This window comes from Haematobia irritans, chromosome 1 (genome assembly GCF_050003625.1).
Source record: "Haematobia irritans isolate KBUSLIRL chromosome 1, ASM5000362v1, whole genome shotgun sequence".
NCBI classification, from domain to species: domain Eukaryota; kingdom Metazoa; phylum Arthropoda; class Insecta; order Diptera; family Muscidae; genus Haematobia; species Haematobia irritans.
In genome coordinates, this window is record NC_134397.1 from 57783709 (window position 1) to 57797255 (window position 13547).

The 13547-nt window shown below is 26.5% G+C and overlaps 2 protein-coding genes across 3 annotated transcripts in view; one reads left to right on the forward strand and one right to left on the reverse strand.

The window, feature by feature from the left end:
• Window positions 1-2205, forward strand: part of msi (RNA-binding protein musashi) — a 612288-nt gene extending 610083 nt beyond the window's left edge. For both annotated transcript variants that reach the window (XM_075290465.1, XM_075290466.1), the window contains one exon: window positions 953-2205. In XM_075290465.1, coding sequence (XP_075146580.1) covers window positions 953-1388 — 436 coding nt within the window. In that variant the 3' untranslated portion in view covers window positions 1389-2205. The remainder of the gene's footprint in view (window positions 1-952) is intronic.
• ymp (yellow-emperor) overlaps window positions 1-13547 on the reverse strand; it is a 93952-nt gene that overhangs the window by 20168 nt on the left and 60237 nt on the right. The gene's annotated exons all lie outside the window — the stretch shown is intronic.

Genomic DNA, 13547 nt, shown 5'->3' on the forward strand with positions numbered 1-13547 from the left:
TTGGCACAACTAGTTGTTATTGCCGATCCGGCTGAAATTTCGTATATGGTGTTAGTATATGGTCTCTAACAACCATGCAAAAATTGGTCCACATCGGTCCATACTTATATAAAGCGATCTCCAGATTTGACCTCCAGAGCCTCTAAGAGAAGCAAATTTCATCCGATCCAGCTGAAATTTGGTACATGGTGTTAGTATATGGTCTCTAACAACCATGTAAAATTTGGTCCACATCGGTCCATAATTATATATAGCCCCCATTTAAATCGATCCCCAGATTTGACCTCCAGAGCCTCTAAGAGAAGCAAATTTCATCCGATCCAGCTGAAATTTGGTACATGGTGTTAGTATATGGTCTCTAACAACCATATAAAATTTGGTCCACATCGGTCCATAATTATATATAGCCCCCATAAAAACCGATCCCGAGATTTGGTTTTGGAGCCTCTTGGAGGAGCAAATTTCATCCGAGTCAGTTGAAATTCGGTACATTGTGCTAGTATATGGTCGTTAACAACCGTGCCTAACTAAGTCCATATCGGTCTATAGTTATATATAGCCCTCAGATAAATCGATCCCCATTCACACAAAAATTGGTCCATATCCAGTTCATAATTGTATATAGCCCCCATATAAGCGACAATTCTGGCTCTCTACGTACCGTGCAAAAGTCCATATCGTTCATATAACTTTTTTGTCTAATATATACCACGTATGGACTAACTCACAATTTAGAAAACGATGTTAAGAAGTTTTATGATACCTTGCCATCGGTGTTACCACAACTCAAGTAATTAGATTGTGAATGACAGTCTTTCGTAGAAGTTTCTACGCAATCCATGGTGGAGGGCACATAAGATTCGGCCTGGCCGAACTTACGGCCGTATATACTTGTTTTTTTTTTCCTTTTATTAAATGTTTGACTTTTATTTTCATTTTTTTTTGGTTACAGCTATTCACCTTATCCCATACCCGCCACAGCAGCCGCCGCTAATGCTCTGGCCCAGGCTCAACAACAACACCACCATCAGCAACAACAAGCCGTAGCCGCTCATCAACACCAGCAACAACAAAATGCAGCTGCTGCCGCTGCTCAACAACATTCGGCTGCCACAAATTCAGCTGCTGTAGCAGCAGCCACACAGGCACATAATGTTGCCCTACATGCTGCTGCTGCTGGTAATCCTTCAGCCAATGCCGGTCATGGAGCTACAACAGTAACAAATCCCCTGGCTGCCGCTGCTGCTCAACAAGCAGCTTTGGTGGCATCGAATCCCTTGAATGCGGCCACAAATCCATATCAAAGTTATGCCTTAGCAAATGTCGATATGTCCAGTTTTCAAGGTGTAGATTGGAGTTCAGTGTATGGTATGGGAATGTATGTTTAAGAAGCAGCTACATAGAGAACTGGTAAAACCAATCGACTAACCATCTAAATGGCACCGCTAACTCTAATACTTCCTATTTTCAATACACCACCCCAAACAAAAACAAAAAAAAAACACAACACGGCCATGTATTGTAAACATTTTTCTTCCTGCAAATACTCTTCGAAAAAAAAAATAAAAACGCAATCCCCATAAATACATCCTCAAACAAAGATGTTGAGACCCAGTGATATGGCGCAGAGGCCGCATCTGTACTAATTTGAGGTTATTCAGAAAAAATAATTGTTGAAGTTTTTTCTATTTCTTGCCCTCCCCCTTTGTACTATTATTACATCTCTACTGTATTGTTTCTGCTCCTTTTTTTATTAAAACACTCTATGAAATGAAAAGTAATAGAAAAAGAGCAAATAATTTGTAAATTATTATCTCCCATTTTATATTTAGTTTTTTCTTTTCTCTAGAATATAAGATAATGCCTAAGCATTTTAGATTTTAATTTTCATTATTAATATATAAAAAAAAAAAAACAAAAACAAATTGAACCCACAAACATGAAAAACTATTTCCTATAAAAAAAAAGAAAACATAAGAAACTCGAATTGTTTTATGTATAAAGAATAATTATGAAGTAATATATGGTATATATGAAAAAAGCAAAACAAACGAAAAAAGACAATGATTAACAAAACACAGAAAACAAATTAGTTATTTAAACAATGAAAATAAAATTAAAAAAACTAAGCATGTTAGCGGGAAAGCTGAATTATTTTCCCTATAAAACATCAAAACTAAATTAATAAAAATTAAGAAAACCAAACCCTGAATTCAATTAATTTTTTAAGGCCCTATTGAATTAAAAAAAAAAAAACAAAACAAAAAACAAATCATAAAAACATAATTTTTAACTAATATTTAAACAACCAAAATATTTAAACATAAAAACATCATGAAATTATTGCAAAAAAACACACACAATAAAAACATTAAAGCAAAAAAATCTTCTAAACCACCGATTGTGATTGCGTTTAATTTAATAATGAAAAATCATTATTGTTTCGAAGTTCGAAATTGAAATTACCTACATAGTACCCCCCAAATTTACATAGATATATAATTTACAAAATATATTTTAAAATTATTTTCTTTTCCAAAGCTACATTGATTTTCATATTTTATATATCAACAACATTCACATTTTGTAAAAATCAAAGAGCATACATATTTTTGTTTTATTAATTATTAATTTTCTAATTGTTTTTCGTTTTGCTTTTCCTTTGAATTGATAATTGTATGCGATTTTTTTTCCAACAAATGATTTTAAAGAAATCTCCATGAAAATACCAAAGAAATAATTATTTTTTTTTTTCAATTGAATTCTCGAAATAATAAAAACAAATTAAAAATATTAAACAAAAAAAACATTTGTTCGTCCTGTTTTGTGTTGGAGAAAATCAGGGGAAAAAATCATTGTCTTGTGGGTTATGTGGTGAGCTATGATTTATGTCTCCTTGTACATTCACAAGCGTTCGTTAGTATGGTAAGTAAAATAAAAGTAAATGACATGCTAATGAACTCTTATGAATGTCTATGAGGAAACAGGAAATTTTATACTTGAAGATTAGTTTTGCTGAATTGGTTATGGCCTTTGTTTGTTGGTAGACATATGTTTGAAATAATCCAATGGATTTTTTTTTCAAATATCTTGGACTTGAGACGCCTATACATTATTTCTTGGTCTATGGTATTAGTAGATCACAAAGAGATATACTATTCTGTTTTAGTATTATCCTTAGAACGAGTCCATCTTTATTTGAGATAAAGAGTAGCCCCTATATACAAAAATAACGTAAACTTTAAACCCACTTCTACCATACAAAATCCTAGGATAAACTGTCAGTAAATTGTTTTGAATATGGTTATTAAACGTCTTTCATAAATATATATTTTTTTCTCTCAATTTTTTAACCTAACCTATCATAATTATTCTCAATGTCAATCAATTTTAAAACAATGATTGAATTAAATGTTAGAAAGGAATAATTATTATGGTGGACGCAGAACAATTTCGGCTTCAAAACATTTCATTTTAAGGATATTTAAAAAATTATTCATACCTATTCTGGGTCTAACCGCTCTTTACACCACACATTTTTCACACCTCTCAGAAAGTTAGTTGTCCTCACTCACACGGGAGAACTCTTTTTTCGGAACTCAATTTTGTCGGTAAAATTACAGTAGAGCAGTGCTGCCGCTACTACTTCAATCGAAGTATTTTGCTTCATTTTCACAAAATTTACTTCGTCACTCCTTCTTCTAAAAATCTGCTTCACTTTTTGTTCTGCTTCAAATTTTAAAATTTTCTTTTAATTACGATGAACATAGCGGTTTTAATCATTATTAACCGATGTGGACTAATTTTTGCATCGTTGTTAGAGACCATATACTTACACCATGTACCAAATTTCAGCCGGATCGGATGAAATTTGGTTCTCTTAGAGGTTCCGCAAGCCAAATTCGGGGAATCAGTTTATATGGGGGCTATATATAATTATAAACCGATTTGGACCAATTTTTGCATGGTTGTTAGAGATCATATGCTGAAACCATGTACCAAATTTCAGCTGGATCGGATGAAATTTGCTTATCTTAGAGTCCCCGCAAGCCAAATTTGAGGGTCCGTTTATATGGGGGCTATACGTAAAAGTGGACCGATATGGCCCATTTGTAATATCATCCGACCTACATCATTAACAACTACTTGTGCCAAGTTTCAAGTCGATAGCTTCTTCCGTTCGGAAGTTAGCGGGATTTCAACAGACGGACGGACATCAGATCGACTCAGAACTGCACCACGACCCAGAATATATATACTTTATAGGGTCTTACAGCAATATTTCGATGTGTTACAAACGGAATGACAAAGTTATCCTATGGTGGAAGGTATAATAAAATGAATTCTATTTTGTTTTCAAAAATGTATGCTACTTCAATTTTATTCAATCTACTCCACTTTTTCCCAAAATCTACTTCACTCAATTTTTCACTAGCGGCAGCACTGCAGTAGAGTGGATTAAAAAGTAAAACAATCCCTAAAAATCCCTATACACCAGTCAAAAGAAATGTTTATTCAAATTTTAGATGCTTTTTCTAAAAACATATTTCGTGCCATATGCAAGTGATTTTTTTTTCAATAAAATGTGTAAAATATATATAAAAAAAACACATTAAAGTTTCAGAATCTGTTATTTATTAGTGTTATGTGTCTTACAGACTATAAGTTTTTCCGGACGCAATGTCTGTGTTTGTAAAGTATCTTACAGTGTGTCCAATCGATACGACAATTCGTTGATGACTAAATAATCGGTAAAATTGTTATCGATCCCATAAACATGCAGCAGTATCGATTATGCCTTCGGACTTAACTTATAATAGGGCTCTTTTCTTTTAGCACTGGATATGCTAAGCCGTTAAGGACTAAAAGAAAACAGAGTACTCGTTTATCCAGGACATCTCCAAAAATATGCAACACTGTCATCAGCTGTTTAAAAACAATCACAGAATATAAGTGAAATCATGCATTTTTAATGTATCAATACAATCAATACCATACAAATGTTGCATCCAGTGCAAAAAGAAAACAGCCCTAATGTGGCCAATATATGGTATATGTTCGACACGACCACTGTCGTCCGGTTAAACTTATAGTCTGCAAGGCGGATTACAAATGGATATGCCAGCTGCACACAGATCTGTGACGGTATGAAGTGTAGTCCAGAACACCTCTTAAGTGTGACACCACGCGAAAGCAATACATGTGTGCACCAGAATAGACACGATTCCAATGGAAAAGGCATCAATGGCTAATATCACAAAGCAGTGTTGCCAGAAGAGAGTTTTGTTTTTTGAAGATTTTTAAAATGAAAAATATAATAAATAAATTTGAGCTAAAGGTTCGAGTTTAGCCGTTAAAATCAAAAATAAATCTCCAAGAGCAGAATATAAGGTATATATTTTGTTGGAAATGTTATTATAAATTAAAGGTGGGTATTAAGTTCGAGTTTAGCCGCTAAAATCGAAAATACATCAAGTAAAAACAATATATGTTAAAATTATACCTCTTTGATGTCAAATTTAGTAAAACTTGATGGGGAATATCCAAAAGTAATTTTTCACAAAGTTTATAATATTTAAATGGATTATTAGAGAAAAGTAATCGTGAAAAGTTGGCGATTTTAGCGGCGGCTAAACTCGAACTTAATACCCAGCTTAAGGTGAGAACTAAGTTCCAGTTTAGCCGCTAAAACCAAAAATAAATCTGTAAAAAAAAGTTTAAAATTATACGTATTTGATGAAAATTTTAACATGTATTGATGGGGACTATCCAAAAGTACATTTTCACAATGGATTATTAGAGAAAAGTAATCGTGAAAAGTTCGCGATTTTAGCGGCGACTAAACTCGAACTTAATACCCACCTTTAATGAGGAATGATCCAATGAAACAAATAAAAATGTTTATTTTCTTTAAAATGAATTATTAAATAAAAAAGTAAACGCGAAAAAATTGCCATTTTAGCGCGATCTTAATACCAATGAAAAATTTGTCTAAGGGTATGGTCACACTAGGCAAATATTTGACCAAATTGAGTGTCAAACTTTCTTCCTGGACCATATTTTAATATAGGGATCAGAGAATGAAGCCGCCGTGTCGCGCCGCTGATTTCAGTCTCCGCCGAATATGTCGAATCATCTCGTCTTAAATTTAGCCTCCAATTAATCAAAAATTCATTCTCTGATCGGGATACTGCGATGTTATATACCCAATATGACCTGAAAATGTTTTCTAGTTTGCTATTTTTCTGCTATTTTTTAAGTTCGATTACACTAAAACATGTTTTATTTTGGCTGAAACAAATAAAAATGTCAACTTAGGAGCTATTCTAACATAATTAAAACAATATTTTATGAATATCTATAGTATTTCACCAAAAAATCTGAATATTTATAGAATTGAAGCATAATAGCAAACAAAATGTTTGCTGATCGTATTTAGGAGCTTGTAAGTATATTACAGGGCAAAAATATACCAAAAACTACTTTTGGTTCTTAACTATGCTTTGGGGAAAAATGTATAACCTAAATATTTTATAAATTGTTGTTTATTAGGCCCTGAAGTACAAAAATATAACAGCAGATATCGACTGCTGTTTTTAGCAGACTTTTCTATGAGTGTAGAACTAATCACAAAGTATAAAATTTCAATTTCCCTGATTTTTTCTGTAAAACAAATGTTTTGGTAATTTCCCAAATTATTTCTAACATTGGATAACAAAAAAATATTAAATAAAAAAAAAAACGATTTTAAATAAAAACATAAACTTGCCATTTATTTCTTTACATAATAATTTTCATTATCAACCACTTAAGGTCCATTATAATTTTGTTCTAAGATACTCATAATGATAATAATTAAATGAAAAAAAAAATACACATCAAATTCCCGGCATACGAGAGGCATTGTATAAAAAAATCGAAATAAAACAACAACAACATATGGATAGGATTATAAAAAGACATTTATCCCAAAAAAAAAAAAAAACAAGAAAATAAAACATCATTAAAACATTTTCACTACACAACACCCCTCAAAGCCAAACTGAAAAAATAAAATCTTTATGTAGTAATAAGCATCATAGAATCATTTGAAAAAAATTTCCATTTATGTTATAAAGAAAAAAAATGCATCGAAAATATAAAACATAAAACAATAACATATTATCTCCACACTATATTTCTTTAAATATACATATATTCACATACTACTAAGTAGCATTGAAATTTGCATTATTTTCGTAATTTTTTTCTTGTTCATTTTTATGTTTTAATAAGCTTGGGTTTTGTATATGCGAAAAAATATAAATGAAAATAAAAAATAATAGAAAGCTGTATCTTTAGTTAGAGCTATAACATTATTTTATTGAAAACAAAAAACAATATATGTAATTATTGAATTTTGTAATTTCTTACAAAAAAAATCAATTACAACAGCATTGTATTACTTACTACTACTACTATGTATTAGAACCCTTATGCTCTTATATTAATCATAAAATTATATATATATTTTTTTGTTTATGTATGATAAATGGTTAGCTATTCTTAGAAAGTGATGATGAAGATGATATCCACCCAATATGATAAACGAAACAAAATCCCTTAATATCTAACGAATTTACATGAGTTATATTTCAATTATATTATTTGGTTTTTATTTTAAGAAAATTTTGTGTATATGGTCTATTGGAATTTTATATACTCAATTTCCTTTTAAGATTGTAGATTTTAGTTGCTATCCCATTTGAACTTAAATTATGTTATTTTAAAATTTATTATTATTTTTAAAATTTTTTTAGTATTAAATATGTTCTAATTAATAATGTCTCGTAATCATAAAATTCTTTTCTTTGTATAAAACATGTCTTATATTTGGATTTGTTTGTGATTTTTTTTTTTGTTATTATAAAATCATGTCCTCTTTGTTTGTATTTAATTTCATTTGTGTTCCAATACCTAAAATTTTATATAAAATGTATTCGTTTCACATTTTAGTTTGAAATTGTATTTACTTTTGTACTTAATGTAATTCTTTTGAAAAATATATATATTTTTTGTGTTTTATATTTAATGAGTTTCATAAAATTTATTTTAGTGACTTTGTTTAGATTTTTTCCCGTATAATTTTGAATTTTTCCTTTCTTGAAATAACACTTTAGTTGTTGTCTTTATTAGAATTTGTATATACATAATACATTATTTAAAACATTTTTATTTTTGCTTTTACTTTCACGTGTGTAGTTTCTCATTTTCCTATTCTATCCTCTGCTCTTTTGTTCATGCAATTTTCATTTTATTTTTTTTTCAATATTTTTTTATATTAGTTTTTGATGTTCCTTTTCATTAATCGTGTGAGTTTTTGATGTCTTGATTTAATATGCGCTTAGATATATACGCTAAAACAGCAAAACATTCTGCTGAAAAGGCAAAGAAGTCATTGTTTGTTGAAATAGCAAACATCATCGGTTATTTTTTTGTAAACTCGATTACATTTAAACATGGTTTATATTTGTTCTTGAAAATGTTTTGGGCAAAATTTTAAAACCTAAAAATGTTACCATGAATTATAAAAAATATAACAGCAGACAGCGACTGCTGCTTTTAACAGTCCTTTTTTTCTCTGAGTGAATGTTTTAATTACACACAAAAAAAATATATTTTTTGTCTTCAATCACGAAATTAAATGATCCAATTATTTTTTAATTGAAATGTCTTCAATCACAAAAATTGAACACTGGTAGTAAAAGTTTCGTTATATTAACAAAATGTGACATTAAAATTGAGCCAATGAAACAAAATTCATTGAGATAACAAACATTTTCGTTATTATAACGAATCATTTGTTAATCAACGAAACGTTTCGTAGTATTAACGAATATTTTCGTTGTCTTACACCCATGTTCGGATATCCACTTTAATTCCACTTCAACTATTCAAGTCAAATCCACGGACGTGAAAATTAGGTGTCCACGTTCTTTTTTGAAATTTTCTGGTTGCACAAATCACCCAAAAAAATCACTAAGGCGGAAATCAAAATAAGTGGAATCAATAGACTTATTTCAATTTATTATTTTTTTTTTTAAATTAAAAATGACACATTTTTAATAAAACTCATGTATTAAATATAAAACATTTCAAATTTTTTTACGCGATTACTTTTTTTTTACCGAAAATACATCCATCTTGGACATAATTCAACTTTCACCAAAACTTTTGCAAGTGAATTGATTTCACGAAAATTCCGGTGAAAGTGGATTGTAGGACACCAATATCGTGGAATTTATTCACATTCACCTGGAAGTGGATTTGCGAACATGGGTGTTAATGAAAATGTTTCGTTGCTAAATGTTCGTTGGCTCAATTTGAAAGAAATTTTCTTTGTTTGTAGTATCAATTAAAAAATTAATTGAAAGTCAATTAAAAAATTGATTAATCAAATTAAAAAATTAATTGATACTATTAGTTTTTGTGATTGATTTTTGTTTCAATTAAAAACAATATATATTTTAAAACTCAATTAATACTTTAATTGGAAAAATTTTCGTGAAATATCTTTCTGTGTATGGATTCAATTGTTTATCGAAAAAATTTTGTCTTTCATTAAAACAAAAAAAAAAAACTTTCGAAAAAATTAAAATTTTTTGTACTAAAATTTTAGTACAGTTTTCAAAATAATTTTTGCTGTTTCTAAAGACTTTTTCTATAATATTCATAGAGTCAATGATAAATGTTCGTTGGCTCACTTTGAATGAAATTTTCTTTTTTTGTAGTATAAATTAAAAAATTAATTGAAAGTCAATTAAAAAATTGATTAATCAAATTAAAAAATTAATTGATACTATTAGTTTTTATGATTGATTTTTGTTTCAATTAAAAACAATTGTTGAATTAATTAAATTTTCAATTGAATTTTTTTAAAACTCAATTAAGATTTTAATTGGAAAAATTTTCGTGAAATATCTTTCTGAGTATGGACTCAATTGTTTATCGACAAATTTTTGTTTACCATTAAAAAAGAAACTTTCGAAAAAAATTAAAATTTTTTGTATTAAAATGTTAGTACAGTTTTTTGCTGTTTCTAAAGACTTTTTCTATAATATTCATTGAGTGTTTTTCTACTGCCAAGGCGTATTAAATTTTGATACATTCAAATTCAATTTTTTTTATTCTTAATCGTTACATTATTGTACAAATTAAAGTATAATTTAACAAGGGACATTTAACAGAAGTATTATTAGTAAATATAAATAATGATTTTAATTAATAAAATATAAGACATTAAGAAAGGGTTATATAATGGATATATTCAAATATACATGTGTCATTTAATGTTATTTTTTTAAAAAATGCTCCGAAGAAAAATTTCAATATTTTTACGATTATATAATATTTGAAATCGGATAAGGGACTATAGGAAAAATCATTAAAAAATTGTTAAGTAACTAAACATGAAAACAATAGTATTGAATTCGTATTTGGTTTTCTATAAGGTGACGACAAAACCTGAAGTTCAAAAAAGGTGCCTACAGTTAATCCTGAGATATGATTGAAATTTATTCAAAACAATTAGCAATTGTTTGAGTGAATAAACTTTGAATTTCGTAAGAAAATAGTTTTTCGTCTATCATAGGACGATATGAAATTTATAAATTTGAATTGGGATAAAGTAATTCTTTAAATCACCCTACAACATTTATATAAAAGAAAACTAAAAACTTCACAGTATAAATCACCGAGCAAATGTGAAGGTGATTTTTTTCGAAATTTTATAGTATGATTTAGACATTTATTTTATCCTTATTCGAATTTTCCAAGGTGATTTAGCCATAGGCCCTTATTCGATTAGCTTACACGGTTGCCAAAATTTGTAGAATTCTACCAAATTTCCTATAGAAAACAAAGTTTAACAAAATCTTCTATAGAAATAAAATTTTAGCAAAATCTTTTATAGAAAAAAGTTTCTATAAAAATAAAATTTTGATAAAATTTTCTATAGAAATAAAATTTTCTATAGAAATAAAATTTTGAAAACATTTTCTATAGAAATAAAATTTTGACAACAATTTTCCATAGAAATAAAATTTTCACAACAATTTTCTATAGAAATGAAATTTTGCCAAATATTTTTATAGAAATAAAATTTTGACAAAATTTTCTATAGAAATAAAATTTTGACAAAATTTTCTATAGAAATAAAATTTTGACAAAATTTTCTATAGAAATAAAATTTTGACAAAATTTTCTATAGAAATAAAATTTTGACAAAATTTTCTATAGAAATAAAATTTTGACAAAATTTTCTATAGAAATAAAATTTTGACAAAATTTTCTATAGAAATAAAATTTTGACAAAATTTTCTATAGAAATAAAATTTTGACAAAATTTTCTATAGAAATAAAATTTTGACAAAGTTTTCTATAGAAATAAAATTTTGACAAAATTTTCTATAGAAATAAAATTTTGACAAAATTTTCTATAGAAATAAAATTTTGACAAAATTTTCTATAGAAATAAAATTTTGACAAAATTTTCTATAGAAATAAAATTTTGACAAAATTTTCTATAGAAATACAATTTTGCCAAAAATTTTCTATAGAAATTAAATTTTGACAAATTTTCCATAGAAATACAATTTTGGTAAATTTTTCTATAGAAATAAAATTTTGAGAAAATGTTCTATAGAAATAAAATCTTGACAAAATTTTCTATAAAAATAAAATTTTGACAAATACTTTTATAGAAATAAAATTTTGACAAATGCTTTTATAGAAATAAAATGTTGACAAAATTTTCGATAGAAATAAAATTTTGACAAAATTTTCTATAGAAATAAAATTTTGACAAAATTTTCTATAGAAATAAAATTTTGACAATATTTTCTATAGAAATAAAATTGACAAAATTTTCTATAGAAATAAAATTTTGACAAAATTTTCTATAGAAATAACATTTTGACAAAATTTTCTATATAAATACAATTTTTACCAAATTTCCTATAGAAATAAAATTTTGAGAAAATTTTCTATAGAAATAAAATTTTGACAAAATTTTCTATAGAAATAAAATTTAGGCAAAATTTGCTACAGAAATAAAATTTTGACAAAATTTTGTAAGAAATAAAATTTCAGAAAATTTTCTATAGAAACAAAGTTTTGCCAAAAGTTTTCTATAGAAATCAAATTTTGACAAAATTTTCTATAGAAATAAAATTTTGGCAAATATTTTCATAGAAATAAAATTTTGACAAAATTTTCTATAGAAATAAAATTTTGACAAAATTTTCTATAGAAATAAAATTTTGACTATTTTTTTCATGGAAATATAATTTTGACAAAATTTTCTATAGAAATAAAATGTTGAAAAAATTTTCTATAGAAATAAAATGTTGACAAAATTTTTATACAAATAACATTTTGACAACAATTTCCTATAGAAATACAATTTTTACGAAATTTCCTATAGAAATAAAATTTTGAGAAAATTTTCTATATAAATAAAATTTTTAGAAAATTTTCTATAGATATCAAATTTTGACAAAATTTTCTGTAGAAATAAAATTTTGACAAATATTTTTATAGAAATAAAATTGTGACAAAATTTTCTATAGAAATATAATTTTGACAAAATTTTCTATAGAAATAAAATGTTGACAAAATTTTATAGAAATAACATTTTGACAACAATTTTTATAGAAATACAATTTTGACAAAATTTTCTATAGAAATAAAATTTTGAAAAAAAATTCTATAGAAATAAAACTTTGAGAAAATTTTCTAAGAAACAAAATTTTGGCCAAATTTTCTATAGAAATACAATTTTTACCAAATTTCATTTAGAAATAAAATTTTGACAAAATTTTCTGTAGCAATAAAATTTAGACAAAATTTTCTATAGAAATAAAATTTTGACAAAATTTTCTATAGAAATAAAATTTTGACAAAATTTTCTATAGAAATAAAATTTTGATAAAATTTTCTATAAAAATAAAATTTTGAGAAAATTTTCTATATAAATAAAGTTTTTAGAAAATTTTCTATAGATATCAAATTTTGACAAAATTTTCTGTAGAAATAAAATTTTGACAAATACTTTTATAGAAATAAAATTTGGAAAGAAAATTTTCTATATAAATAAAAGATTGAAAAAATTTTGTATAGAAATAAAATTTCGGCAAAATTTTCTATAGAAATAAAATTTTTGACAAAATTTTCTATTGAAATAAAATTTTTGACAAAATTTTCTATTGAAATAAAATTTTGGCAAAATTTTCTATAGAAATAAAATTTTGACAAAATTTTCTATAGAAATAAAATTTTGAGAAAATTTTCTAAGAAACAAAATTTTGGCAAAATTTTCTATAGAAATAAAATTTTTACCAAATTTCATATAGAAATAAAATTTTGACAAAATTTTCTAAAGAAATAATATTTTGACAAAAACAACAAAATTTGATAGATTTTTGTTAAAATTTTCTTAAAATTTTGGTAATTATTCTTAGCACCAGTGGCAACCATGTTAGTTTATCGTCTTTAGATCCTTGAACTCT